General features: G+C 43.0%; 1 protein-coding gene across 6 annotated transcripts in view; it reads right to left on the reverse strand.

The window, feature by feature from the left end:
• Positions 1 to 24660, reverse strand: part of FRMD4B (FERM domain containing 4B) — a 324025-nt gene that overhangs the window by 166862 nt on the left and 132503 nt on the right. Inside the window, exon 1 of one of the 6 annotated variants that reach the window (XM_043587907.1) lies at positions 3957 to 4438. The exons of 4 other annotated variants lie outside the window; for them this stretch is intronic. In XM_043587907.1, coding sequence (XP_043443842.1) covers positions 3957 to 4118 — 162 coding nt within the window. In that variant the 5' untranslated portion in view covers positions 4119 to 4438. Of the gene's footprint in view, positions 1 to 3956; positions 4439 to 24660 lie in introns of those variants that run through there. One more of the 6 variants, XM_043587914.1, reaches the window with a different exon arrangement.

Raw genomic sequence — 24660 nt, forward strand, 5'->3', positions numbered from 1 at the left:
TTGAAGGCGAATGTCTCAGTCTGCTACTTTAACCAAATTCAAAGCTTCACGCATAAAGTAAGTCTTTGTTAAAAGGCAGCCTCAGTGCCGCTTCAGCCTGCTTTTTATTTAGTCGCGTTACTACAGAAATGCCTTATAGCTAGCGCCTTAATTATTCATAGCTTTTGGCAAATTAAGTCTCCTGCCTCTCCAATATCTAGATGTAGAGGAAGTGTTCAATTCCAAAGAAATGATGCCTTCCCGGCTGTGCCAGCCAGGCAATAACGTTGTTGCCAGATTCCTTATGAATAGGTGGGAGATCTTATTTCACGTATAGTATATAAATAAACAAAACACCCCCAGGGAACCGTCAGGTATTTCATGTAATGGATATCTCCCGCACCACCCTTATTTGTCTCTGGCGTGATTGAGCCTGGATTTCCTTACAAACCAGACTATTCAGACTAGAAGCAAGAAAGATGACACCTTTCTATCGTCAAGATGATAAAAAACTGAGTTCAGTAAAATATGTAACCCTGTGGTGTTTCCAGTCCATTTGCCACTAAACTGGACAGTAGCACTGAACACTCCCCTTCATGCTTTAGAATTTGTAATTATGGGATAGCAATAAGGGTATTCTAATGATGAGCCCCCACCCCTTTAACTCAAATTACAGTGGCGAAATACTTAGAAATATATTTGCCATTAATCTTTATTATATTAGAGAGCTCTAGATTTGAGGTTCTAATAATTCAAGTGTAGGGGGCATTGCTGATTGCGGCTCGACTGAGCATTGACCCTCCCCCACTGTTTGGCAGCTGTGTGGTCTGCCGGGACCAACTTCACTCCCAGCTTCACAAATGGGTCTGCTCTCCCACTGGTCTAAGCCAATCAGTGTAATTAGTGTTTCTCAACAGTTTTAGTCACGATCATCTTTTTAAGGAGCCTTTTAGATACTTTTTTGTTTGCTAGTCACCTCCTCCCCCTGCAAATTCTAATGCCAGCAGAATCCTGTATATCTGTTTAGGTATTCTATGTACATCTGTGCTCTATACACAAAAAAAGAGTAAGATTCTTGTGCCACCCTCCTACCTTTAAGAAACAATGTTTGCCTCTTGGGGGTCATGTCACTCCCATTGAGAATGCCTGAATTATAATCCCATTCCCTGTGCCATTCAGTGCATGGCACTGGGGGTGGGCACCGTCCCTAAGTTAACCCATCAGAGTGAAAACTGGAATTTTTTTTTTTTTGATAGCTGGTGGATATGAGAAATTTTCTTTCTCCCTGAATGGGTTGATATCTGGATCTAAGCCCTGGAACTGCTGCAGCTATCTGCTATCATGATGGAAGAAACCAGCCGAAGAAAAAGCCAACACACGAACAAGGCTGGAAGAATCATGGGCAACAAGTATAGTGCTCTGATCAAACCATACCCGAAGTTCATCCAACTGCTAGACTTCTCAGTTGTGTCAAAAGTGCCTTCTTTTTAATTTGTAGGTTAGTATGAGTTGGGTTTCTAAAATGACAGAGCAGATAACATTTGTTGAATGCTTCCTAAACTCTAGGCACTGGGCTAAATATCTTGTGTCAATTAATTCTTTTATCAAACTCTGTGATTAGCACTATTATATTTCCCATTTTATGCATGATTAAACTGAAGCATAGTAAGGGTAAGTAACTTACTCATGATCAAGTGTAGGCAGAGGCCGGATTTATTCCTATGTCTCTCTAACTTGGAGCCTAAGGTATTAACTACTTTATTATACTGCCTTTCAGTTCTATATAATTTAAATGACTATTTTCTTGATCATTATTTAAAAGGCATTAATGAAAATAGTGTTTCTTTTTCTTAAGTTTTTTAAAATTTTATTTATTTATTGAGAGAGAGAGAGACAGAGAGAAAGAGAGAGAGAGAATCCCAAGCAGGTTCCACACTATCAGCACAGAGCCCGACACAGGGCTCGAACTCACAAACTATGAGATCATGACCTGAGCCGAAACCAAGAGTCGGACACTTAACTGACTGAGCCACCCAGGCATCCCGAAAATGGTGTTTCTTTGCTAGCAGTTAGTTTATATTGTGCAATTAAGAAATCTATGGTCCTTGCAAGTTTTAAAATATTCTAAAAATTCTTTTCCCATGTACAGGAAACTCTAAACTTAGAGATCATTTTCCACTTATCGTTATTTTAGATGTCCTTTTTTATTATCATGAGAGGGTATTGGCTCAGTCCCCATCCATTTAAAGAAGAGAAAATCTTCACTTTAGTAGGATAATCCTTCAAGTTGCTTTGCTTCTTAAAAATAATTATTGATAAAACTTATAAAGAGTCCATGGGGTCTCCAGATCCTGGAACCTCCATTTTTTATCTGGTCACTGACTGCAAAGAGATAAACTATAGCTCCCCTGAACTTGGGGAGAGACACATAAAGGCTGTCTGGTTGGTTCCAATACTTGTGTTCTCCTTTTAAAAGTTTCTCCAACCTTAAAGAGCAAAAACAAAACTCTATCGGGGTCACTTCTCCTACAGACCAACGCACAATGATTTCCCCAAAGAGAAAAATGCTCAAAGGCAGACACTTCAGGCTCCGAAATGCCAGGTGATCCGTGGACTGTAGCCAGATGGGATCTATACCACAGCTCCGTACTACTCTCAAACCCCCACATGCTGCCCCGCTTCTCAGCCTGGCTGTGGGATTCTCACAAACTGCAAAACATCAGAGACATATTACCCAAAGCAGGAGTCGTGAAAGCAAGAAGCAAATGTTCCTCACATTTTAACAAGGCTGATACGGACATCAAGGATGACGAGGGGATGCTGATTCTTTACACACCCACAGTTTAACCCCCAGAGCCGATCTTTTAATTTTGCTTGATTGATGAAAGACTACAGCCTGTCAAAACCAGAGGCTCCGATCCCATACAGGACTCAATACAATGAGATATACATTATAGCCATAGTGGGAAGGGGGTGAGAGTAGGGGGAGCCAGGAACTGCAACAAAGCTCTTTCCACATCTCAGGAAAGAAAACATGATGATATATTCCTATAGCAAACACCAGGCTTAATCTTCCTAAATGCAATGTAGCGTTTTTTTTTTTTTAACCTCAAAGATATTAACAACCCAAGCAGAGGACTTTATTTAAACCCACAAATGACTGTCCAAAAAAAAAAAAAAAATCCAGGGAAGCTTCAGTCCCCAGAGAAGATGAACGGTCTCCCAGTTGAATAAAGTTGCTGCATTTTTTGTCTGCAGGATGGGACCTAGCAGAGAAATAAAGAGGCTGTGTTGTGTGAGGGGACTAAATCCAAATGTAAGCATTCGGACAACGATCAGCCAGGCCACCCCTCCCTCCCCTAGCCATCCTCCTCCTGCAAAGTATTCACAATTTGCTGTCCTTCCTCCAAAAGCCAGTAGACACAGAATCAGCTTTTCCTGGCTCTGCCTTGCCATGTGGGGCTGCCTGATGGAAAACTGAAATACAATCAAAGAATGAAAACCCACCAAGGCCCTCCTGATGGTAAATTGGTGTGACATGGCTGATCCTGAGATGCTCACCCCCACCCCCACCCCCCATACAAGAAAAAGAAGGGATCGTCTGAATGTCAAAGTCGCTTCGGGCAGACCTTCTGCTGCAAAGCCACAGCTTTCTTAGCTAAGTGCCAGGCAGTACACCATCACTCTGTAACAGACGTCTGCAAATGCTGGTAGGAACTCGCAAGTGCCCCCGAGCCCAACGGGGGACAATCCACGAGCTTTGTCAGGCAACAGTTATCCACAGCTGCTGAAAATTGACCCAGGAGCCAAGCAGCCCGCTAGGAGTTTTAAAGAAAGAGAGAGGTGGAGAGAGAGAGAGAGAGAGAGAGAGAGAGAGAGAGAGAGAGAGAGAGAATAAAATCATACAGGTGGAACCGGCTTCCCAAGAGCGCCTGGCATCATGCAAGGGCCCTGGGGCGCCGCGCGCCCTGGCTCACCTGGTACACGTCCCGCAGCCCGCACCACGTCCGCAGCACCTGGTGGCAAGCCCGCAGCCTCTCCGTGTACCATCTCCGCAGCGTGGACACGGTCAAGTTCCACACGAAACGGCTGCCGCTGAACAGCAGGTCCTCCACTCCACACATGAACACCGAAGCCATGCCGCCTCCTCCCTGGGACCCCGGGGGCTGCCCGGCTCCCCGCCGCTGCAGCGCAGCAAGCCCCCACCGCGGCGGCCCGACCGCCTAGGTTCCCGACGCCGGCTTCTGCGGGCAGCCTGGGGGTCAAGCCTTCCACCAAACTCGTCTCTCACCGTGCGTCCCGGCCAGCCTCCGGCGGCATGCCCCGGGATTGGGCGCCCGCCAGCCAACGGCTGCGGCTGGCACACAGAAGCCCAGTGTCCACCCCCGCCCGCTCCGCTGGCTGGCAGCGCCGAGCGAGCTGCGCTAAGCTCCGCCAGGCGAGCCCTCGGCGCTCCCGGGGCGCGGGAAGCCCTGGCCGGCGAGGACTCCCCCTGGCGCTCCCCGAGTGCGCTGGGCAGAGGGGGAAGTGGAGCGACTCTTTGCAGGCAGAGAGGAGAGCTGCATTTCAGCGCTCTTGCTTGCGCGTTCTGCAGACACACACACACACACACACACACACACACACACACGCACACACACGCACGCACACGCACACACACGCACACACAGCAGCAGCCTGAGCCTCCTAAACCGCTTTGGGGAGCATCTCACTTTACACTACAGGGTCTTTGTACACACTGTACACGCTGATAAATACCTCTGGGCAGCCACAGATGCAGGAGGAAAAAAAAAAATCCTCCGAAGCATCCCTTGGGACCTCACTTCCCTGGGGGGACAGCCCTGAACATCTCCTTGGTTGTGCTGGAGGCAGGAGATGAAGACAACGGTCTCAGAGCAACAGTGTGAGGGCGCCTGCACAACTTGCCTTGGCTTCTAATTTGAGGGTCTCCACGAAAATGACACCCCGCCTGTTGTTGCCAGCCAGAGGGCAGGTTCCCTCACCTTCACACCGTGCTAATTCCAATGCAGCAGTCCGTTCTCGAGAAAAACAAAGAGTGTTCTTGGTCTTTAGCAGATAGCTTCCAGTTATTATTTGCTGGGAAATCATGCTCACAGGAGAATCCCTGATTTGGTTCTGGAGAATTCGGCCTCTGGATATGTCTAGCAGCAGTTGCCAGCGCAAAACAGCACAGGTGGTTTATGCTCGACTTCAAACTGAAGGAAATTGTTTGGCCACTCATGAAGTCACCAGATAATTAATGGTTTTTGTTTTTGTTTTTGTTTTTTTACGTTCTCCCCCAGGAACTGATATTGCCTAAGGCATTTGGGAAAAAGCCCTCAAGGAGCCTCATATGCCACCAGTGTCTATTTTCCTTTAGAATATGTGCACATTTCAGTCGCATATAATAGTATAACGTTTGTTTTGTTTTAATGTTCATTTTGAGAGAGGCCAAGACAGTGTGAGTGAGTGGGGGAGGGGCGGAGAGAGGGGGAGGGAGAGAGAGAGAATTCCAAGTAGTCTCTGCACTGACAGTGCAGAGCCTGATGCTGGGCTTGAACTCACCAACTCGGACCATGACCTGGGCCAGATCAAGAATCAGCCGCTTAACCAACAGAGCCACCCAGGCGCCCCTATATAACATTTCTGACAGCAAAAGCACTACAGCAAATTCCAGGATGTTGTTTTTTTTCCCCCAGAATCCATCTGTAGGACAATTGTCTGTATTTTATTGGTGGTTTCACACCTGGGCTGTAATCTTTGCTATTAAGTGGCAGAAAGTTAAGGTGCCAAAGCCTTTCTCCTGAACTAGCTCAGAAGGCTTCAGGACAGATTATCGACAAGTAAATCAGCTTTATTTCAGGTTTCAAATGTGCCTTTGGAATCTTAATTCAGTTGAAACTCAATCAGTCAGAACACAAAATGAGTTCTCAAAGTGCCTATTGTTTTTGAAGTGCCCATAATCATGAAACTTTTAAATGACATTTCTTTTACTACTTTTTACTTCTTTTTATTACTAATAAAATCACCTAAGAGTTTTTGGTTAGTTCACTGGACACAAGACCTGTTCCAAGATTTGGAAACAATTCTTCACAGTAAGTTCCTCTATGGGCTCATTAGTATTAGCATTCTGATGATATTTCCCAACATAATAGTCACGGTGTTTATACAAAATCAGAATATACTAGGTCTTATGGAATCAAAAGAAGTTGAACTTGGTTTGAAAATGAAAATGTCATCATTCTAATGGAAAACTACTGAACTTCAAAAGTGGCATATTAGTATGAGTGAATGGTTGTGGTATATTTATTTTTTTAATGATGCAGCATGACTGTATTCTCGGAAATGTCGGGCAGCAAAGGGAATACCAGAATAAAACCTCCAACAGGTCAATTATCTCTGTCTCATGACACCATGTTCTCAGAAGAGATGCTCTAGAAACTGGGACTGTTCTCTCTTTGTGCATAGGTCTAGAGTCAAGTTCAGTTAGGCGGTTAGCTTCGGTTCAGGTTGTGATCTCACAGTTTGTGGGTTCGAGCCCTGTGTCGGGCTCTGTGCTGACAGCTGAGAGCCTGGAGCCTGCTTCAGATTCTGTGTCTCCCTCTCTCTCTGCCCCTCACCTGCTCACATTCTGTCTCTCTCTCAAAAATAAATAAACATTAAAAAAAAAAAGTCGAGTTCCCAAAAAGCTTTTTGAAGCTCGGTCTTCCCCAGCACAGCCAACTTTCCCTGGGGACTTGGAGAGCTAGTGGACACTCAGAGCTGGATGCAAGACAAGACAAGACATCTTGTTGCCACCAATGTCAACACTGATGCTGCTTCTAAGCCAAACAGCTTTCCTCTCCTGTGGAAGGAGAGATTTGAAGCTCTAGGACAAGAAGGAAGGAAGGTCAAGTTCCTCCACACCAGGTACCAATGGGAGGGAAGTGGGGGGAACAATTGAACCCAGATGTGCAGCAGTGGAGAAAAGAGCGACCCAAGTGTGGCATCATTCTTAAAATGGACTAACCACATGGGACAAACCAGATCCCAGGCACACACCCTTGAAGCTGGTCTAAAATTTCCAGTGGAAAGGGAGCTAAATCAAGCTTGCTTCAAAATTATCTTGCCCTTTCTTTTCTTTTTCTTTCTTTCTTTCTTTCTTTCTTTCTTTCTTTCTTTCTTTCTTTCTTTCTTTCTTTCTTTCTTTTCTTTCTTTCCTTTCTTTCTGAGGACTTTCCTTCCTCTTTAACATCAGAGTTCTCTGCAATACACTGTAATTTCCTGCAGCTCTCTCTGGAGACTTAAAGAGATGCTTCGGGTGACAGCATTACTCAGACACCTGAGAGTTCAGCTACAGAGGTAAAAGAGAAATTGTCATTATCCCTGAGGCTCCTGGAGTTCTCCTTTGAGCAATCAGCAGGAAGAAGAGCAGGATGCCAGAAAGACAACACAAAATGCCAACTCCTGTCTCTAGAAAGAGATAGCCAGTTGGTAACATAGCAGCTTCCAATGGTCCCCTCTGCCCATCAAAAAGACAGAGTTCACTGTCAGTGGACATTTTTAAGCTGTACTGTCTATGTACCTGAAAAGCCAGTATGGCTAAATTCTGATAGACTCTGAACGTCTGACATCGGACCTGAGGGGGATGAAAACAAGGTCTAGTTCAATGGCACTCAATCAGGAGAAATTTTGCATCCCTCCCTCTGGGACATGTGGCAATGTCTGGAGACATTTTTGGTTGTCACAGCTGAGAGAGAGGAGGCTACTGGCGTCTAGTGGGTAGAGGCCAGGGATGCTGCTTAACATCCTACAATGCCCAGGACGGCCTCCACAAAAAAGAACTCTCCTGCCCAACGTGTCGGTCATGCAAGGATTGATGACCCCTTGTCTAATTAAATGCTATACCCTGGTCTTCCTCTCACATGACTTTCACCGAGGGAAACATTCTTTCCTCTTGATAGTCCCCCAAAAAGGCAGATTGGGGAAGGATACAGCAATCATTTTATAATGGTTTTCATGCACTCACAAAGAGCTATAATCAACTCAAAGCCCGTTGAGAAAGAACTGGAATGTCATTTTCTATTATTTTCACTTACCTTTTTGTGATTTATCCTAAAAATGGGGAACAGTGATTTTCATCACAACCTATACTTTAGCACTTTAATTTTTGGTTTTATCATTTCATTTCTTTTACTTTTATTTTTCAAAAATGTTTATTTTTGAGAGAGAGTGAGAGCACAAGAGTGGGGGAGGGACAGAGAGAGGAGATAGAAAACCCAAAGCAGGCTCTGCACTGACAGCAGACAGCCCGATGTGGGGCTGGAACTCACGAACGCGATATGATGACCTGAGCCGAAGTTGGACGCTTAACCGACTGAGCCGCCCAGGAGCCTCATCGTTTCACTTAAATTAGGGCCTTCTTACCTGGGGTGAAGCCCTTCTTTGGCACATTAAAAAAATTCCCATAATGACCCCAAGGTGGAATACTGATGTCTCCCTTGGGCCATGCACTGCTACAAAGTTTCTCTTGCAGCAGGATATTTCTCCTTTCTCCTCTTTTCTCTATTAGACCGGAAGCTCTATCAGGAATCCCTGCAGGTGAGGTGGGGGTGGCGTGGCTGGACGGTTTCTCCCTGTACAGGAGAACCCCATGCATTGGGACATGTTTTGTGACCTTGGGCTCTGCCCACTACATCCCCAAGAGTGCTCCCAGTCGTTACAATACCAACAATAAAAGCGCCTGCACACATTGTGACTGTCCCTAGGTATGGTGGTACCTACTTCTCCCATTCAGAAACCACTGGTGGAAATAGGGGAAGGGTCTTATTCATATTTGTCTCCCCAGGGGCTGGCACATAGCGGGCAATCAGTAACTGTTTATTGAACTGACAAATGAATGACCGTTTGTCTCGAGAGTGAATACAGAAAGAAGTTCATCCATTCCCCAAGTACGTACGTCTTGGTCATTAAAAAAATTATGTACTGGGTTTGCATTATGTGTCAGGCAGGGAACTAAGTACCTAGAATGCACTGTGACAAAACAGAGATGATCTCTGTCTAAGTGGGTCTAAGAGTAGAGGGGGGAAGGCAGACAAGGGAACAAGAAATACCGAGGAAGCAGGCACTGCCGCAAGGGTTATAAGGGAGACAGGTAATGTTAGGATGGCGGTGTGGGGCGGGGTCAGGGAGTGTGTCTCTGAGGCGGTGAAACAGCAGCTGAGACAAAGGATTGAATGGAAGAGAGCTTGGTGATGCGGGAAGAGACACAAATAGTCCTCCAAGGCAGAAGAGCAAAAAGAACTAAGGCCCTAGGGCAATACAGATCCCAGATTTGTGGAGCTTAGGTAAAATGGCAGAAGAGGATGCTTGAGCAGTAGCGGGCCAGGGAAGCCCATCTGGGTGACAGCTGCAGAATTCCAGGGGTGAGAAGAAAAGGCTTAGGGGAGTCTTGTGGGAATGTCTGCATAACTAAGCCAAAGGAGACCAACAGGTCTCTCATCCCACCAGGACCACAGGGCATTAACCTGCAGAGCAGGGTGAGGGTTTGGTGGGTGAAGATGTCCCCTTCAAAGCAACTGTGCAGAGTCAGGCTTCTCACTCAGGGGGTCTCTTTGACCTTCCCCTTTCTCCATCTCACCCCAAGGAGGAGGCAGGAGGGCTTGTAGGGGGAAGAGAAGTTCTGCTTCAATCCCACTTGATCCAGAGGCTACGTAGTCTTGTTCTTCCCTCTACTCCTGCTTTCTCTCCTCTTCCCCTTGGCTGAGACAGCAAGGAGAGCTTTAGTCTTGGACTGAAGCAGGAGGAGACGGAAGGGAGTAGGCAGAAGTAGTAGAATCCTGAAAGGGAAGGAACCAGTCGTTATTGCCAATAGCCTGGTCAAGGCTGACCAGGAGGCTGGTTAAGTTCTACAGCTGCCTTCATGACTCTGAATGGCTTTTGGCCTCACAAAGATCTAAAAAGCACTACAAACTAAATAATATCCAGCACTAAGGCATCTATCCAGCTTCTACTCTTTGGCAAACTCATTCCACTCCTAGAGGAAAAAAAAAAAAAGAAGGAAGAAACCAAACCAAACCTTCTCATCTTCTTCAAAAATCCCATCTGTTATTTTACTAAACCAAATTCTTCTTCCTCAAAGGAAAAAGGAGCGGTGCTATCTTTATTGTATGAGGTACAAAAAAGGGAGCAACATGCTAGACTCCACATTGTATCCATTTTTACTGGTTAATCCATTGAACAGATATTGGAAGCTCTTGCCGAGTCAAATTTTAGAAGTCATCTTGTGTCGATGTGAAAGCACTTGAAGGGGATGTTGGTTCCCAAGAAGCCCACATAGGTCAGTGGGAAAGAGCTGATCTTCATTTTGGAAGAAGAAATAAGATCAATGTTGTGACTTACCTCTCACCCCCATAATTTGTCACCTCTTATTTATACTTAATTTACATGCACACCATCAAGGACAAACTTAAAATAGTAATAATTGGTCTATATAGCACCCTATGTTCAAAATAAATAAAGGCAGCCCCACATAGAGCATCAGTTGATTCTCATAGTATTATCCCAAGCTCCAAGGGAGAAAGGCATTGCTGGCCCCATTTCATGGATAAACAAACCGAGATAAAGAGAAGCTGGGTAATTTGCTGAAGAGCAGTGGGAAAAGCATTTGAAAGCATCTTAAAGGATATACTGCTAATTTTTCCAATCCTTCTTAATTTGAGAGACAGAAGGTTAATTTCTTTTGCACTTATAAGTTATTTTCTTTGGCCTCACACTACAGTTTATAGGGTATGAATGGCTCTGGGACTTGTGTATTCCTCCAGGAAGTGAATGTGACAAAATGCCCACCCTTTGGACTTACCCAATTTAAGTAAGAATAAACAGCAATAAGAAGAAAAAGAAATTCTGTGATGAAAAGTAATAGAATCATTTTTATGGGAGTTAAGAGTAGTTACTTGAAACCCAGTGGAACTTCACTTCTATACAACAAATGACAGAAGGAGAACAAAAAGATACGTAAGGAATCTTGACTCTCTAAAGATCAATCATACTATCTATGTGCCAATAACTGTAGTAAAACAAAATAAGAGAAATCAGCCAAGATAATAGCTTGCAAAGTAGTAAAAACTTTCAAGACAAGTATACTCTGGCCATCAAACAAGTAAGTTATAAAAAAATAGATCATTTTCCTGTTATTGCTAAAAAATACAGAATGATTTGGTAGGATTATTGCTAGGAATTTCGACTATTTGGCCCTGAGCAGTAAGAACAAAATAAAAGCAAAGTTTGGCATGCCAAAAAAAGAAAAAGAAGGAAAGAAAAAAGATGTAAAGGTATTTACTTTATCTTACTATTCTAAAATTAACTGAAAGTTGACATGAGTGACATTTTGTTCTCAACTACAAAATGGATTGTCAACAGGAGAAAGAAGCTGAAAGCTGCATGCTAACAGGCTGAAGGCCTATGGATATTTTATAAAGTTGAGAAAACAGATGTATATTCTTCAGATCAAGAGTTCAGAGAGCTCTAGGCAGTATTTGAAAGGAATGAAGAAAAGAACTTCATCATTTGGTCTTGAATCAATAACAGAGGAAGAAAACAGGAGTTTCACTTTTGAAGGAACTGGCACCAAAGAAATTTAAGGCAGATCTCTTCACTCTAAAAAGATTCCATTAGCATCTCAGTCTGGTGGGCTTTCAGATCATTTTGGTTTATTCTTTGCATGTTTATATATTTCCACAGATGGTGTCGGCTGTCTGTTCATCAACCATCTATCCCCCTTTTCAGAGCCTTCATTTTCCATACCCCTAGAATCAACGATGATTGATCTGAGGGAAGGCATGACACCCCATCTGTCAGTGAGATATACGGTGAAGCCTTCTAAAGAGTTCTGGAAAAGATTTCCCTCTGAAAACAAAAAAGGAAGAACACAGAGTTTTGTCAGCATATTCCTTGATTCCTGCTTGGGACACTGTTGTATGAAGACACAATGCTCTGGGCCACAGCAGCTATCTTGTGACCAAGAGGACATGTGTTGACAGCAAAGATAAAAAAAAAAAGTATAGGAAAAGCCTGGGTTCTTGCTGACTTTGTTGAGATGTCAAACCAAGCTGGAAGCAGCCCACATTCAGATGGCTTGCAATGAGATGTAAACAATAAAGGGCCTTATATAGTTTAAGCTATTTTTAATTGGATGTTTTGTTAACTTCAACAGATCACGTGTCAAAACCTACCACAAAGTTATAGTAATCAAGACAGAGTGGCATTGGCATAAGGACAGATATATAGATGAATGGAAGAGAATCAACAGTGCAGAAATCAATCCTCTCATTTATGGTCAATTGATTTTTGAGAGCCAACACCACTCAATGGGAAAGCATCGTCTTTTGCACAAACGCTGTTAGGACAGCTGGATACAAACATGCAAAACAATGAATGTGAACTCTTACCTCACATCATATACAAAAATTAACTCAATATAGACCAAAGAACTAAAAGTAAGAGGGAAATCTGCAAAATTCTTAGAAGAAAACATAATTGTATACCTTTGTGACATTGAATTAGACAGTGGTTTCTTAGGTATGCTATGAAAAGCATAAGTAACAAAATAGAAAAATAAATTGGACTTTATCAAAATTAAAATTTTTTGCATTTCAAAGAATACCATAAATAAAATGAAAAACAAAACAAAACAGCCACTGACTGGAAGAAAATATTTGAAAATCTTTTATCTGATAAGGAATTTATATCCAGAATATATAAAGAGCTACAACTCAGTCAGAAAAAGGCAAATAACACAAGTTAAAAATAGGCAAAGGATGTGCATAAACATTTCTTTAAAGCAGATATATGAGGGACACCTGAGTGGCTCAATCGGTTAAGCATCTGACTTTTGATCTCAGCTCAGGTCTTGAACTCAGGGGTTGTGAGTTCAAGCCCCGCACTGGGCTCCAATCTGGGCATGAAGCCTGCTTTTAACTAAAAAAAAAAAAAAAAAAGATATATGAATGCCTACTAAGCACATAAAAAGATGCTCAACGTCATTAATCCTTAGGGAATGCGAATCAAAACCACAATGGTATACCACTTCATACCCACGACAATAGATACAATCAAAAAGAAGAACAATAACCAGTGACAGCAAGGATGGGAGAAATTATAACTTTGCACATGGCTGGTATGAATGTAAAATAGTACAGTCACTGTGCAAAAGATTGGCGATCTATCCAAAGGTTAAACAGAATTACCATACGACCCAGCAATTCCATTCCTAGGTATATACTCTGAAGAAGTAAAAACATGTGTTTAAAAAGAACAACTTTGGGGGGCCTGGGTGGCTGGGTCATTTAAGCATCCAACTCTTGATTTTAGCTCAGGTCATAATCTCGCAGTCATGAGATAGAGCCCCGCATGGGCTCCATGCTGAGTGTGGGGCTTGCTTAGGATTCGCTCGATTCTTCTCTCTGCCCCTACCCCTGCTTGTGCTGTCTCTCAAAATATATAAATAAACATTTTAAAAGGGTGATTTTTGTGATTTGTGAATAAATAAAATATATAAATCAGGAATAAATAATCAAGCAATCATAAAAAAATAAGTAATGACGGAAAACGGAAGGAACTACTGATCCCTGCTACAAACTGGATGAATCTCGAAAAAACTATGCTAAGTGAAAGGAGACAGAGAAGATCACCTATTTTATGATTCCATTAACATAAAATGTCTGGATTAGGCGAGTGTACACAGATAGAAAGTAGATTAGTGGTTGCCTAGGACTGAGGGGGTCTGGAGGGAGGGTAGGGGAAATGGGGGGATGACAAGGTTTCTTTTTAAGACAATGAAAATGTGCTAGAGTTAGATTATAGGGATGGTCGCACAACTCTGTAAATATACTAAAAGCTGTTGAGTTGCACAATTGAAACAGGTGAACTTTATATGTGAACTGTATCTCAATAAAACTCTTACCAAGAAACAAATAAATAAATAACATAGAACACATCTTAACCCTTTACCTATATTTCCTAAATATGCTACAAAGAGCATGCAATAGGTATATCGTCAGGAAAATGTGTTCAAATTTCTCGACTGGAAAAAGATGTCTCTTGGACAAAACACAGTAAAAATAAAAGCCGAAATCAGTACTGTACGTGAACTCCACCGTGAAACTCATTAAACGTAGACAGGAAACAACTAAAGGAAAATACATCAAATTATTGACCGTGATTTTGAGTTGGGTTCACTGGATGATTTTTATTTATTTTTTGGCGGGCTCTCTTTTCCTTATTTTCTGTATCAGCACATATTACTTTTTGGTCTCTAATTTTGAAATGCACATGAAATCATACAAAATGTTATGGAGTGAATGAAATGTAAGTCTCTCTCCCATCCTGGTTCCCCAGCTCATCATTTTCAGGACTGCCATGTAAGATTGCTCAAATTGTTTACTGCACAATGGCATGTGGCTGAGGCAGTGAGTGGAGGTTATAATCTAGCCTGGGCTCTGCTGGATAAGCCACAACTCTGGGCTCTGAGGAAACAATCTTTTTCATCTAAACCGCAAGAAGATGCTATAGAAGGAAGTGACAGCCCTGCCCTTGTCCCCTCCATAAAGGCTGCCACTATGCCTAGTTTTTCGTGTGCCCCTCCAGACATCGTCTATGTTATCCAAACATACACGTCATGCTGTACGCATGCAATAATTACTTTAAAAGGATAAAGACTTTTCAGGAAAAGCAATACAATATAATCAGAATTCAAGTACTTCTCGAGAAGTCATTCAAGGTAAAATTGAATTAAAAGGAAGAGAAAAAAAATCGTGTTTGTAACAAACAAGTCTTAAGGGAAGAATCCCAAGAGCAAGGATTGATTGCTGGACTGTCTTCTACCACTTACCAGTCTCCAATTCACATATATTGTTTAAGCAGCAAATGAAATTGATTGAAATGCAATTGCCAAGCAGGTTGATGCTTGGTACTTTATTCACCATGCTCCGCACAGCTTAGGAGAGTGTGGGGTGCATGCAGTCCAGCTCCCACTGTGGGGAGCGTGAGGATTTTCATCTGCTGAGACACCTGGGAATGAGCATCCCCATATGAAGCCTGACACTTCTGTGTCCTTCACACCAGAGTCCTTGAAAACTAGGAGAATTGCTCAAACAGAAACCTAGGGCACTCTGGTCATCTGTACTCTAACACCTGTATAGTCATTAAATTTGGGCTGACGTTTCTGCTTATTTAGAGAACAGGATGGTTAAATCAGGAAATACTTCAAATTATGAGATCTGACTGCAAGGATTGCTCTGCTACTCTGAGTAACCTTTTAGGCTTTTTGGCTGGGTTTCTGTTCCATGTTTTGCCTCATTACAGAAGGCAATACTGGTCTTCTTTTCCTCAGGCTCTTCCTCTGCAGTTCTTTCAGTTCTAAAAACTCTTTTCCACCCCAGGATTTCACCCAATGACCTCCTGTTTATCTTTCCAGCCTTAGCTTGAATGTTGATTCCTCAAAGCAGGTGAGCACCTCATCACAGCAGCTGGATCTCACTCCCAGACCATACGCTCCATGAGTGCCTGCCTTGTCACCATTGCACGGCCATTACTTAGTGCTTGGCTCATAGTAGATACTCAATAAACCAGACAAATGAGTCGATGGCAATGCAAAAGCTATCCATGATCCCAGGAAAGCACTCACTCATTTAAACAAATGGAGTGTCATTTATTTTTTTTAATGTTTATTAATTTATTTTTGAGAGAGAGAGAGGGAGAGAGGGAGAATCTCTAGCAGGCTCCATGCTCAGTGCGGAGCTCAATGAAGGGCTCAATCCCACGATCCTGGGATCATGACCTGAGTTGAAATCAAGAGTCAGACACTTAGCCGACTGAGCCATGCAGGAGCCCCAAATGGAGTGCCATTTCAAAGAAAGCTTAGAATTAACTGAAAGCCAAGAATAATAAGGCTTGGAACCTACTTTGGAGTAGAAGAGTTTTCCCAGGAAGAAGTGGGGAGAAACATGAGCCTGGTACTGAATCAGGGCAATTCTCAGACGAAAAACAACACTGGGATAAAATGGTTGGGACCTAGAAAGGTGATCAGGTGGCTTCTGTGTGAGATATTGCTACTACAGGCAGAGGACACTGTGTGCTAAGAAGGTGACATGTTGAACCATCTCGATTTTAATTTGACCTGATTCAAAGAGGTCTTGACATTAGCAGTGGGATTATCCAAGATATATTTGTCCTCCTAAGTGGCTTATTCTCTAAAGCCCCTTTCAAGAGTGCTTTGAGACGTTCTCAAACTAGTTCTGTTTCTATTACTTCAAGTTATGCTAGGAGCAGGTTAAGAAGACCTGAACTCATTTGCCTTGTGGATTTGCTCTGTTTCTATTTCTGCAACAGAATACTTAAGTCTGTTAACTGATTAACTACAAGAGTGCTGGGAATGTCAACAGTTACTGGCATTCTTTTTGAATGTCATTTTCCATACATGCCACTACATAGTTTCAGAGATGATAAAGAATTGAAATGAGTAATTTCAGATATGCGGTTTAGAAATAAATACAATGTGGGGCACCTGGGTGGCTCAGTTGGTTGAGCATCCGACTTCGGCCCAGGTCATGATCTCACGGCTTGTGAGTTTAAGCTCCGCGTCGGGCTCTGTGCTGACAGCTGGGAGCCTGGAGTCTGCTTCTGATTCTGTGTCTCCCTCTCTCTCTCTGCCCCTCCCTAGCTCATGCTCGCACTCTATCTTGCTCTCTGTCAAAAATAAATAAACTTAAAAAAAAAAGATTAAAAAAGAAATAAATACAATGCAAACATATTTACATGATAAAACACAGCTACCATAAATACTGGAGTTCGAGTTGGAGAAGAACTTTCAAAGGCCCGCAATCATTGAAATATGGTTGTGTGGAAAGGAGGGCATCCAGATTAATTCAATTCCCTTCCAAAACAGTGAAAATGTATGCAGACTGACCCTCTTCAACTATTCCATTCAAGTAAACTACATGGCAAAGGGGAGGAATGTGTACCTTCAGAGGCCAGGGGCAGGACCCAAAGCAATTTTAGCAATGGGAAATTGAATTCCCTGATTTTATCTTGAAGATTCATGTAGATTTTGTAATCTTCTCCATAATAGATCTTTGATTTTCCTTCTAAAAATGCACTTAGTAAAACTGATGGTAGGGGAAGAGGATGCAACATGTTTATTTTGGGTTTCCCATAATCCCTTAGGGCACCTCTTAATACCCTGATGAAGACAATGCATTACCCTAGTGTAAGAAGCCAGACTTAGACATTAGGGGATACAATCCTTGTATTTTATACAAACTTCAGAAAATCTTTTAGTTCAGTTGAAGTTTTTCCATCAACAAATGATTAAATATGGTAATCGATGTATAGACAATTCTTCTGGAATCTCAGAGATTCCTAACATGGCACATACCACACTATAGTGAATTTCTCATTTCTTACGCCTCTTCAACCGCTGTGGTCATAGGGCAATTACCCGACATCCACTGTACCCAAAATAAATAGCTTAAGCTAATTCTGGTAATCCTCTTCTCCTTCCTACGTGATTGGTTTAGGAAACAGCATGTGATATAGTCCTGGCCATTAAGACCCAGTTTAATGGGAGAAGTTTCCTGGGGGAGCTTTTAGGAAACTTTTCCTAGAACTGGCACAGCTACCTTACCACCAGTTTGACGATGAAGCCAGACACACATGCCATTTAAGCAAGACAACTACCAACAAGGGAAACTGGAGTCTTCAAGCATTGTATGGGATGCTCACTACTGTGAGATAATACTGTTTCCTTGCTAATGAAGCCAATTTAACGTGTGACTTCTCTTTTACTCTAGGAAGTCTTTAACAATATATGTTACATTAGACTGGAACTTTGTGGAGGGCAAGATGTATGACTTATTATCTTTGCATCCTAGAGTCTAACACAGCATCCTAATTAATATATGCAGGACAAAAATGAACCAATTATCAAACTTACAATGTACAAAGTGAATTTCCCAGCTGACTCTAGGCCTCCGAGACATCTAAGATCCAAATGAGCAACCCAGATTACAAACACTGTGACATGAAGGGAGGTGGGGTTGTTGGTATTAGGAGATAGTACTACAAATGACCTCAACATATTATTGATAATATATATGAAAAACAGTAATCAAAAGGGAAAAGGAACCTGAGATGCTAGCATGGAGACAGCTGGCTAAAGAAGGGGTAAGGAAGATCCAGAGTGATTAATTTGGTTTAAAGAAAGCACAACCTTGGAATGTCTGGATTATAGCACAATTCATTCAAATACAGAAGGCAGGAGAGGAACAGTGCTCATTTACTTGTGGGAGCATCCAGGAGGACAGGTCAGTAGCAGCTGGATGTGGAAATAATACTGATGTCCCTACATTGGTGACACCCAAAGGTTAGGTAAGATCCCTAGTACTTCATTAGTACAAACTGTCTGGATCTCAGAGGTACTTTGAGGGTTAGCATGGATTTAGGGGGCTCAAATGGACCCACAGATAGTCCTTGGAAAAGGAAGATCTACTCCTTTCTGATATTCCTCAGAAAAGAAGCTACGTGTCAGGCATTGATTTAGAGAGTTGCACACACATCAACCCATTCTAATGTCCTCAAAAACTCTTAAGTATTATCACCATTCCCCTTTCAAACCTGGACAGATTCTTCCATCAACCAAGAATTCATTGAATGGTAAATACAACAAGGAATGCCATGTAGTGTAGCATTCTCCAAGAGAATCTTTTCTAGGAAAGTGAAGCATTCAGTGATGGGTAAAGAAGGAAGGAGGGAACCCTTCCTCATCAGGTAAGTGGAGAAGCAGGCCTCATTCTTGCCATTAATGCTTACCCCTGAGACTATGGAATATCAGGTGCTATTCAAGTACAGTCACAGGATTCTACACAGGGAGGAAAAACAGGCTGGACAGGTTTTGAAGTGTGGAAACCTTCAATATGCGTCGAATGCAATCAGCTTGAAAATAAAAGAGGCTTAAGGACATGGTAGAATTTTACAAATTCACGGTACTCTAGTTATGAAATATAGTATAGTTCTCTCTCTATTCCACACCTGTGTGTGTGCATGCAAATGCACACACACACACACACACACACACACACACACACACACACACTGGTCTCTCTTTGCACATTTTAATTCTACTTAAAATCAGAGACCAGTCTTTTCCTAAGGATATTTTCTCCTGGGTTCTCTTAAAGAAACGTCAAAAAGAAAATCTGTGAAAATCTCCCTGAGACTTCTGTTCAATAATAGAACTCTGAAAAATTAAAAGTTATAGGTTTTCTAACCTAATCATATTCATCATATCATTTTCATTAATACTAAGTATGAAAAAAATGTGACTCTACATTTAAACTTGTTTATTAAAGTTAGAAATATCAGATGTAACTTGAGTTAAAATGCATTGATTTCTTGGGGCATGTGGGTGGCTCATTCCGTTAACTGTCTGACTTTGGCTCAGAGCATGATCTCATGGTTCATAAGGTGGAGGCCTGCATCGGGCTCTGAAGCCTGAAGGCTGCTTTGGATTCTGTCTCTGTCTCTGTCTCTGTCTCTCTCTTTCTCTGCCCCTCCCCCACTCATGCATGCGCACGCTATCTCTCTCAAATAAATAATAAACATTAAAACATTTTTAAAAAGTATTGATTTCTTGTTATATATAAAGCACTCATTAAGCCTTTGATCCTCACCACGATCGATGAAATAGATTTTATTAATATCTCAGTTTTACAGATAGTGAAACTGAGGCATAGAGCAGTGAAGATAGTGACAGGTTAGATTCAGAGACTGGAGACAGACATTGGGGTACCCAGAGACTAACAGTAAAGGTAGAATAGTGAGTTTAGCACTTGGTACTGAGTGGAGTTGGGCACAACCACAGTGGGTCAAGAAAGATTAGAAGTCAAGTTCACATGAGCACTTGGGAATGGGGATACCAAGAAAGGAGGACAAGGCATGGAGAAGGGTGAGTTGGTTGGTTCGGAACTCAAAACTCCATAGGAATGGATAAAGGGTGCAAGAGGTCTTGTTATATCCATGTATATCAGCAGGGACCAGTGCTATCTCAGTGGTGGCACATTAACAGGCAGCCAAAGAAAGCTTGCTGAAGCAGACAGGAATGAAAGGGGTTAGAAATGTAGTCTAGCAACCTAGGAGAGAAATGTGGGGTGCCAGCTACACAGAGATTGCAATGTCTTTATCTGACAAAACTTTTTGCTTCCGAATGTTAGAAACATAAATTTAACTAATTTAAGCAAAACAGGAACTGTATTGGTATTGTCTGGATGTCTGGGGTACCCTAATGTCTACCTGTCTCCAGTTGTTGAATCTGACCTGTGGCTCTCTTAACTTCCCCAAATAGGGGGACAGGAAGGGTCAAATGGGCCTTGAGGACGCCAAGAACTATTTCTTTCTTCTTGCCTTTGACACCACTTCCTTTGTATGGTCCATTCATTCTCTAAGGTGTGCTATCTCAACAGGGTATAAAAAAACCATAATGAAAGCTCCAGGTGCATGTCCCTCCAACCTACTAATGAGCCAGCTCTTCCCTGTCAGCCCCAGTAGGTTAAATCATGGGATACCATGTTGATTAACTATCATAAGACCTGTGGCTGGGGTAGAGGGGGTGGTGGTGTGCATAGTGATTGGCTCAGCCAATCAGGAAGGAGGAGTCATTCCAGGGTCCAGGAGGGTGGGGTAGCATGACTGGCAGCCCGCTACAGAACAATTGGTCAGAGTGTGGGAAGATCATTTCCTTCAGTGAAGGAAGTTCCTGTTACCAGAAGAAGGAGGCAAATGGACGCTGGGCAGCAGAAACAGCTGATGTTCCCTCTTGCCTTTGAGGAAAACCAACATCCAAGCTAAAGCAGAACCACTGCTAAACCATAATGTGCTTTTTTTTGGAACACACGATAGTGTCTGGCTTATTCTGATACCATTATTTTCTAGTCCTTTCTTCATTTGTGCCAGAAATTAAATAATCCATGGTGACATGTTTTCTGGTCAGCAGAAAGGGCCTTCTAATTTCATGGCAGCCCATCCAACTGAAATTTAAATTTAACTTGGCCTCTCCTAGTGAAACAGTATGCACAATATTAATAGTAAAGGTATTTATATATATGTGGTTTCAAAAAACATTCTTTTGCATTTTCAATGATTTGGTTTTAGGACATCTTGGGTATAATACTTAATAAATCCTTTTTTAAAAATTTTGTTTAATGTTTATTCATTTTTGAGAGACAGAGAGAGACAGAGTGCAAGCAGGAGTGGGGCAGAGACAGAGAGGGAGACACAGAATCAGAGCAGGCTCCAGTCTCCAAGTCGTCAGCACAGAGCCTGACACGGGGCTTGAACCCATGGACTGTGAGATCATGACCTGAGCCGAAGTCAGACGCTCAACCGACTGAGCCACCCAGGTGTCCCAATAAATTCTTCCATCGGTTCCAGGAATGGATGCGTTGCTTTTTATTTTATTTTTTCACCCACAGAATATCAGTAACACCACATTCTTAATTTTATTGGGATCCCATAAATCTAAAAGCTTAAAATGTTATTAAAAAGGCCCTCACCACCGCCATCTGGGAGGGCACTTTCCTTTCCATAAGTCCCACATAAAAAGACATAAGGTGCCAAATGCTAAAACCTCTTGCCAAAGTTGGCTTAAGGTTTCTAAATGGTCAAAGGCATGTTCACGCTCTCACTCATTTAAAACTTACAAAGCTCCAGTTTCGATGAACAAAGACCCTTAGAAAAACCTGCACTGGATTCCAGCTGACATGCCACAGAGGTGCCTACAACTTTGCTGCAAAGATGCCAATGGTGCCAAGCTCAAACCAAAGCATCTCAGTGTCTGGATCCTTCCAGTCAATGGTTATCACTTCTACAGGCTCAGATGCTCTCCGGCAAGGAAGGAGCATCTTTCTCCTGCCAACTTCCCCTTTAAATAGGCTTGCCTCATTTCCTTTGTAAAATATGCACTTTCCTTCCTGTCCTCTTCTCCAACTTCTGGAGGAAAAAAGAAGCAAGAAACTGCTAAGTGATAACACCTCTTCATTTGCAATTTACCTATCACCTCCTAGTAAGCCATTTCAGTTTGTTTTGTGGCAGCAAATATGGCCTGTAGGGTACATCCCCACAGTTGCCAATGGATAGGGCCTAGAAACAGGGAGTGGCTACGAAAGTGTCATTCACTTTTTTTTGAGACTGGATTGAGCATGAGATTGCGTTTTTCCTTTCCAAACATCAGGCATTTGATTTTTTTTTTTTTCCTGTTGGAGCCCAGGCCATGTGAGGTTTTTATTCTTGGTATTGTGAGGGGAAAGAGAGTTAGGGGGTTGGGCACGACTCTCTATGGAGCTTAATGACCTAGATCAGGGACAGCATTTTTTTTTTTTTTTTTTTTTTTTTTTTTTTTGTAAAGGGCAAAGGGCCAGATAGTAAGTATTTTAGCTTTTGGGGGACAAATGGGTCTCAGTTGTGACTACTCAACTCTGCCTTCATAGTGGAAAAGTGCCAGACACAACACAGACTCCAATGGGCATGGCTGCATGCCAACAAAACTTTATTTACAGAAACAGGTCACAGCCTGCTGACCCCTGATCAAGATTATGGGTAGGAGAGAAGGCACAGACGAAACGGGGAGGTGCAATCAGGAGGAAATCTGTGTCTGAAAAGGAATTCAGGAGCAAACCTGAACAGTTCCCCATGAAGTCATGGAGAACTCTGCATTTCTGACACATGAAACATGCCTTTCAATCAATAGTAATGCAAACATGCCCTCCCCCCACCCCCACGTGCAAACAAAAAAACCCCTCCCTCTGTTGTGCAAGAGCCCAAAGCCCTCAAAGGCACCACCTTGTAATCTGAGGTTTCCACTGAGTAGTGAGCAAGACACTTCCTCCAGAAGGCCCTTGTTGGAAATTAAACCTGTCTCCATGGAACACTTAATAAAACAACCCACCAGCCTTGGGGAACATATTAGCTAATAGACGGCAGGGGTGTGGTGGAGGCCGACTTGGGGCATACACATTTTGAATGGAAAGTGCTGTAAAATAAGGAAATGAAATCCGAGAGGAGTCAGGGCTCGCCGCACGGGATGGACAGGGTAGGTGTGGGTAGGGCAGTAGACAACACCAGCAACCCTGAGATGGAGGCCATCATGATGTGGAGACACCACATGGGTTTTGGCAGAGGGTCGGGGCCACTCTCAGGGTGAGGGTGGCTGTCATTGGGGAGAATTTCACATAGGGAGGTCAAGACTGGAGCGCTCGCTCCCAAATTCAAGCTGAGGACAATGCTCAGAGTGTGTTCCTGCAGAAAAAGAGGGAGGTAAGAAGCGCAGGTTTCAAGTCGGATTCTACCCAAGCTGGGATAAAATCCCAGCTCTGCTCTGTCTGCTCTAAGGCCTTGGAGGAATTATGTTACCCCTTTAAGGCTCTGCTTTGTCATCTGTAAAAAAGAGAAAGCACCTCCTTCCCAACGTTGTTAATGAGGAACATATATACGGCGTCTAAAGCGACAGTCTCTGGCCTCTAGTGAATTTTCAATAAAGCGGTGTCTATTTCTCCACCACTCAAACTGTCTTAGCAGGACATTGACTGTCACTTGGTTCATCACTTCTTTGCAAATAAGATGCCACAAAAGGAAAAAGGTGTAGGTTACTAGCAACGTCTGGCTTAGTCACTACCCAGGAGCTAGATGCCTGACCTTCTCTCCTTAAGGTGGACAGGCAAATCTACTGGGCTGTGGAGAGATTTCAGAAAAATATTCGTAAAACGGGAAACCAATAAACCAGGGAGATTCTTAGGCAGGGCTCCATTTCCCTGCGTCTACCACAGAAATGTTACGATCACCAGGGAGGAGGGGTATTAGTGTGCTATCCATCGGTCTCAATAAGGCAGGAGACTTCTGCCAGGGGGTTGGCCTGATGGTGGAGTGGTGACTAGCATCCATTTTTCTTCTTGGTGTGATAATTCCACTTTTATACATTATTCACCCTCACACAACCCATGTGTTGACCCCAATTCACCCTCAGGGGCAAACCTAACTGGCATAAACTGATTAGTAGGGGAGTGGACTGCGGACATAGCCAGTTCATTAGAGTCTCTGGAATACTGCTTAGAATTCTGGGATAAAGTTGCCCTCTCTTCTCAGTACATGGAAGGAACACATGTGAGGACTAAACTGCCACAGCCAGTCTTGGCCACTGTAAAGGAAGAAAATGTGACAATAATGCCCACACGTGGAGAGGGCAGCACAGGGAGAATTCAAGGAACTGCATCAGGCTCTTGATCAAACCTCACCTGAAATTAGAACTCTTTGGATTTCTCAGTTACATGAGCCAATAAACACCCCTTATTGTTTAAGACAGTTCAAACTGGGGTTTCTGTCGCTCAAAAGGGTTCTCACTCCAGGACCCCCAGGCCCTCCTGCAATGCCAGCAAAACTCCACCTTTTCCTCAAATGTACCCAATTTCCTGATAACAAATGCAGTTTCCTAGTACACAGAGCAGACCCTGGCATGCTGCCCTCAGGCTGTTCAGTAAAAGGACAAAGGGATAACGTGGAACGTTGACAGCTTCCCACCTTCCTCTCTGAGCCCAGTTAGTGCTCCTGACTGTTCCTCTCAGTCCTGACATCCTTTTTGGAATGATCTGCCATCAGCCA

This window comes from Prionailurus bengalensis, chromosome A2, assembly GCF_016509475.1.
Source record: "Prionailurus bengalensis isolate Pbe53 chromosome A2, Fcat_Pben_1.1_paternal_pri, whole genome shotgun sequence".
NCBI lineage: Eukaryota > Metazoa > Chordata > Mammalia > Carnivora > Felidae > Prionailurus > Prionailurus bengalensis.